The 6,512-nt window shown below is 37.1% G+C and overlaps 1 protein-coding gene across 1 annotated transcript; it reads right to left on the bottom strand.

The window, feature by feature from the left end:
- Positions 1-1,352: 1,352 nt before the first annotated feature.
- On the bottom strand, positions 1,353-6,202 carry LOC114720596 (probable methyltransferase PMT2). The gene is given in 8 exon segments (XM_028906254.1): positions 1,353-1,957; positions 2,405-2,482; positions 2,722-3,049; positions 3,052-3,092; positions 3,637-3,931; positions 4,109-4,319; positions 4,791-5,442; positions 6,185-6,202. Coding segments are annotated over 7 exon segments (1,830 nt in total). The 5' UTR covers positions 5,436-5,442; positions 6,185-6,202; the 3' UTR covers positions 1,353-1,725.
- Positions 6,203-6,512: the final 310 nt, after the last annotated feature.

The following is a 6,512-nucleotide window of genomic DNA, read 5'->3' as shown; positions in this document are numbered from 1 at the left end:
TCTACTGAGATTCCTCTCATCTCATTCGTTGAACTAAGCAAATAATTAAAAGTTCAATTCCCAACTTTTTTTTTGTGTGGATCAAACATAGTTTAGAGGAACATACCTTTTTCTATCATAATCTTAAGGAAGACTAATATTTATTATGAGTATGGTAAAAGACAAATAACTAAACAACCATTTAGTGATGGTTAAATCAAGTGATAAAAAGAATTTCGGTTTTAAATTTGAAGCATGAAAAGGGAGAAGTCACACTAGGACAGTCGTTTTTTTTATAATTATTATTAACATTCTTTAACTGAAGCTGCTTTAATTCAAAATAGTTAAAAAAAAAGTGTTTTGATTTGCAAAAATAAAATTAAAAAGAAAAAACACCATTGAAGCATGAAATTAGGAGGAAGGTGGGTCCATAGGAGGAAAGCAGAGTTATGTAAAATAGATAGAGAGCAGTGGTTAAGAATCCAAGGGAGGCCACCAGGCGAAGGCTTCAGCCTTCAGCATCAGTCTTGTTTCTTCTGTTCACTTACTACAAAACGACTCAGACCAGTCTGTGTATTTGGCCACTTGGAATGCTGTCGGTGGGGCCTGAGCCAAGTCTCCATCTGCTTATAATTAACTATTCAAATTTCATTCATCTATACAAATTCACATCAGATGTCAATCATGTACACCCATAAAACTGTGCAAGGAATTGCCGTAATTGGCCACTCAAAAGTATTTAGACACAGTTACTTGTTGCTGCCTCCTAAATTACTTTGCAGGTTCATTTCTACTAGTTAAGATGCACTCTTGTTTCAAAACTTTTTGCATGAGTGTTACGATGAATATTTGGAAATTTTTATCAGATCCACGCTCTGGAAGTATTAAAAAAATTAACAACATTACCCCTGATTATTAAAAATATTAATGGTTAACATTAATTTTTAAACAGTGAGAGTAATTTTTCTCCTTTTCTTTAACACTTTTTGAGGTGATATTTTTATTTTATTTTAGGCTATATTAATTCAGCAAAAAACCTCAGATACACATAATTTTTATTTGAAAACTTCTGAAATAAAATTAGATCTTAATCTTTTTTCTCCGTGCTAGTGTCAAGAAAATAGGAATAAGTACGGTTGTTCAACTTTTGCCTTTTGATGCATGCCGATAGTACGCCAAGCATACCAAGCGTCCCACATGACAGAACTTTTGTCAGTTGAGAGCACATCATGAACTAAGTGGGACGGAATAATGTAACTCATTTTAGACTTTATACAATTCACCAACATGAACTAGTGATATGGACTACAAGTGGGATGAGCATAGGCAAACTTCTGCTACAAGCAAAAGAACAATTCGAACGTCAAAGAGCCTGTGTCAGAAAAATAAAGAATTAATTGCTGAGAAAGGCCAGCATTGTGCTTGACTTTTCGACATACAGATGTAGTAGCGTTGTACAACAATATAATTAACCTAGACAAGGATAAAAAGAAAAGAAGACTAATATCATAAAACTCAAGAGCAGAGCTTTGAGTCTGGTCCAATAAATTAACCACAACAACAACATTGGAGAAGCGAATATTTAAGCATAATTCCTGTGCGTACCTTCCCTATGCCAGTCGTGATGATAAGTTAAGCAAAACTGGCTCATGACAAAAACATAAATGAAACCTGTCACATGATCATTCATGCAAAGAAACTGGCAGCCAACGGGCAAGCCTGTGCCGTTCAATTTATCTTGTGTGTTCATTGTGTGGACGTGGAATTGTCACCAATAACCCAGTATTGCTTCACAGCAATCAGAATCTTCTCAGGGACTAGGGGACCGTCCTCATGATCAACCAGTTTAGTATCCCATCGCATGCCACCAACTATTTTCTTTACCTTGATTAGGACATCAACTTCATCGCGAAATATGACAGCACCTTCAGGCCGCAAAATCCGGTCCATCTCCAAAAGAATATCATCTGCATTACATCTGCATTACAATCATGACACGCAAACTTCAGGCACATGAAAGGGGATAACAGAATTTCTGAAGAAACAACAGGAGAGAAATAAAAACATGTGGTTCTGCAAATGACTAGAAATGTAAATCTATGTGACGAAATTATAAAGACAAACTAAACAGGCACAAGAGTGACTGCTGACAACTGAAAAGCTTAGATCAACAAAAATGCTAATAGAATTCTCACTAAAAGATGAACCCCCGAGCAGATGGACTCTCCATAAAGTTGCATCTCAACCAACAAGTTACGCAGACTCATTAATCTATTTCAAGTGTTGATACATTAACAATGATTAAGATCACCAAACAGACATGATCAAGCACTGCTTATAGTTTAGCCATAGCTAAGAAACAATGGCACTAGCAACAGAATATGAAAGCACCAGAAGTTTAATTAAATTTAACAAAGGAACTTACTTGTCCTTGTATAGACTAAAGAGACCATGGGCATGAATGAGATCATACGTCCTTGGATATGTGGAGAAGGCTTCACACCTGGATCAACACAAAGTTCAACAAGCTTACTTCTAACAGCTGACAAAATATAGTAAGCAATAATAAACGACAGCACATAACACCATTGGCACCCTTCTTCATAACATAATCTTGCTGCCGAAGGATTACGTAGTAATTTGAATAACAATATAAAATTTGATAGGTTATAAATGAGTATTTAGATATCTAAGATTCATAGATGCCATAATTACCGCCAGGGGGGGGTTAGGAAAACATACCAGTCATGATAGATGCCAATCAGTCCTCGCTCATATATGACACCCAGGGTGTTTTTCTCAGCTATAGTTGGCACAACATTCATAACCCATAACTTCGAAGATTGAATTGCAGCAGCAAAGCTACCTAAACCAGCATTCATATCCATAATATTGCGATACCTTCCAGAATCCAAGAGTCTGTTGATTTTCTTATAAGCATTTACATGCTTTTTCCACTTTTTGTTATCATCCTGATATGTATCAGCAGAAAATCCAGGAACAGAGCCACTAGCAATTCTAGGTGGGATGGCGTACAGTCTTTCGGGAAATGGTTTAAGATCTCTCCCGAACCATTACTAGTGGGAGTAATGCAGACCTCCATTTTCTTATACCTATAGCCACAAAACAGAGTCATTTCAGGTCAGACTTAACTAATCTTTATGAAGAAGATAAATTTACCTAGATTTTCAGCAATTATATATTTAAAAAAGCACACTGGAATGAATTCTTTTGTTAATAGTATTCTCAAACAAGTCTTGAATGCATTCATATTATTTTTTAAGGCAATAACTACTTGGAACATTGTCATCGTAGAAAGCAGTGCCATATCCTTTAAAAGCACTGTCATAATAATATTTGCAAAAATCAAGTCATCATTAACTACATATTGTATTTACTTCAAAGGATGAAAAGGTGATACCAGGGGTTAAAATCGATAGAGAAAGAAATTGTTCTTTATTTCAGTACACAGGGTAACAGTCATTTCAGCAGGGACAATATAATTCGATGGATTTGCATAAAAATACAGGGCTAAGTCCTTGATAAATGGTTCATCACCTAAGTAGCTTCCTCCCATGGAAAGAAAGAAAAAACATATTAAATATGAACAATGTCCTATATCAAAAATTATGTAAAACAATAGAACCAGAGCCATACCAGACATCATCAGCATCTGTTGTTTCACAGAATTTAACATTAGAATCTTCCTGTCTTCTACGGCAAGTTTCAGAGTCTACAGTCTTCTGCCAAATAGCAATTTCGGCCTTCTCAGACTTCTTCTCCCAGCAAAGGAGCTTAGCAATCTCCTCAATCTTCCTCTGCTCTCCTTCAAGTTCCTCCTTAGGCCGCTGCCAGGCATTGTAATTGACTTTCCAGTTAATTGGGGGACCCGAAAGAATCCAATAACCGCCAGGTCTGAGAACACGATCAACTTCCATCATATACATTCCATCTGCAAATTAACAATCAAAGTGCAATACCAAACCACTGCAGTTATAATCACAATTAATACTCAATAAAATACATGTTAAACAGAGGCAGGGAGGGAAGGGGGGTCATATTGAAGTGACTTCTTATTGAAGCATGTACTTAACAGTAAGGCAGGGAGTATTTAATGTAAAATCCTCACCATTTGACCCCCAAGGTATCAAGCAACGAGAACAATGAGCCATATCAAAGGCTGCAGATGGATAAGGCATCTTTATGGTACCCAGAACACCTATGACAGCAGGCACACCCCTTTCAAGAGCGAATTGTACTTGTGCTTCATGATTGTCCCTTGGTGCAAATGACATGGCAATAACATTTCTGCTCCAAAGATATGCACCCCAACTGGCCACCTAAGTGAACCAACCAACATAAAGAATTAAGAATTTAAAGGTAAAACAGAATCTGACAGAAGCTGATCATGTTGATAAGCAAAATACTCCCTCCGTTCCTTATTATAAGAGACATTTGATGCTTATGGCATGTTCCTATATATAAGAGACACTTACAAGTTGTCTCTACTTTTTTGTGTTGATTTACTATTTTACCCATATTTATTATCTCCAACTCACACTCTCTCTCCCTCCCACTTCTCTTTCTTTTAATAATTAATTGTTCTCTCTCATGCTCTCTCTCCTTATTAATGAGGGCATTTTTGAAAAAAAAATTATATTTTTACACATTAATTGTTCTTAACTAATTTTAACTGTTTTTTTGATCAACGTACTTCGGTTATTTGTCTCTTATAATAAGGAACGGAGGGAGTAGTATATACAAACATGGCATAAATAAAAATTTTCAGGAAACTAGGGCGAAAAACATACCCCACAACCAGTGTCTAATGCTGTCCTCACTGCGCCATCATTTATAGGAATAACAGAAGCAATCTGCTCGATATATTTATTGGCACCTTGAGGAAATTGGGTGCCACCACCAGGGAATTTGAACACATTTCCCTCATATTGAATCCAGTTCTGAATAGCTTTTTCGACTGTCAGGCTCTTGTAGGGTGCGTTTGCATAAGGAACATAATCACGACTCTTTGGCCAAGGAAATGGAGTTACATATCCCTTGGGTGCAGGGATCAAACAATGTAACTTCTCTTCCTCAGGAGGGCAGTGTCTCTCCCGATAATTCATGTTCTCTCTAGGAAAGGTCATGGCACGCTTTTGATCTTGGCAAGGGGTGTAATCAGTATAATGATCTTTACATGGTTTAAAAACCTTAGGTTTGGACTCAAATTCATCAATTTTGCTAACTTCTCCACCATGATGAGAGTCAAAACTTAAATTAGGTACTATACTACAGTCTGCATTATTCTTAGTAATCGCCACAGCTATGCTATCTCCCTTTCCAAAACCGCTCCTCTGCCATGCACCCAATATATAGAAGAAACAGCAAAGACCCACCACTATAAAGATCTGCACAGAACTTCTAGTCCTGCCATCAGCGGAACTTAATTTTGCCATAAAGTACCTGAAAATAAGAACTAAATCTGTAAGATCAAGAAGTCGTGCTTCCAGAAAGAAGAATTAGAAATCCCCAAATAGCAAGGTTATTTACTACTACATTCGCTCAAGATCCAGAGTTCCGGACTGGAAATCAACCATGAGTCAGAGCAAGACACTTGCATCCAATGAAGTAGACCAGAAGTGATAAACTTCAACAAGCATTAACAAATGGATTATCCAGTCGATCACCGAATAGCTAGCAATCGTCGTTTGGTAATAATATAATTTAGTCAAGCTTCCATGAGTAAAACAAATCATGCCAATTTACTTTCATCACCAACACAGAGCAATTACTTGTCGGTAATTGGTTAAAGAGGCCAAAATAGGTGAGGCTAAATTTAGATCTGCTCAGTTATCAAAAAAAAAATAATAATATTAATTAGATCTGCTCAACAGTGAGTGCTTAGACATCAGTGGCTACATTTGTTTCTCTTCGTGCCCAGCATGGAAGGCTGATGCACTTCATAATTTCCCAAAACACCACAACTCAAACATAAAGACATGAAACACACAATTAACTGAGTCAAGTGAATGGATCCACCACCAATGACCCACAAAAGAACAAATACATGACCAAAAGTTAGCTCATCAGAAGCCAATTCAGCCTCATAATGGAGCTAAAACTTCAATTTTAACGCTCTAGCAGACAAACGAGTTACAAAATAAAATAAAATGCAAGAGATGACAAGAAGAAGAAGGAAATGAACCAAAGCTGAAAGTGGAGATCTCTCACCGATCCGATGAAGGTGGGTTACCCGATAGTTGAAAGATCCCGGATTTCCAAAAGAGATAACTTTCCGAGAGAACAAACAATGATGTTCAGTAATCAGTATGGTAATGCCACACACATGGGACTCGATCCAGCAGCGAACCGTGTAAATAAGAATCTCTCCCACTCACTCTCCCTTCTCCCTCTCTTTAAACCCTAAAAAGCTTCTGCAATCATATATAATAATGCATCCCAGCAATCGAATTGAGCGTAGGAAACGGAAAAGTGAAATATCTCTGTTCTTCCAGCTGAAAAATTGCCCCTTT

The sequence above is a fragment of the Neltuma alba genome, unplaced genomic scaffold, assembly GCF_004799145.2.
Source record: "Neltuma alba isolate B1F8T4 unplaced genomic scaffold, ASM479914v2 tig00011990_pilon, whole genome shotgun sequence".
Lineage (NCBI taxonomy): Eukaryota > Viridiplantae > Streptophyta > Magnoliopsida > Fabales > Fabaceae > Neltuma > Neltuma alba.
This window is presented reverse-complemented; position numbering and strand designations above follow the sequence as displayed.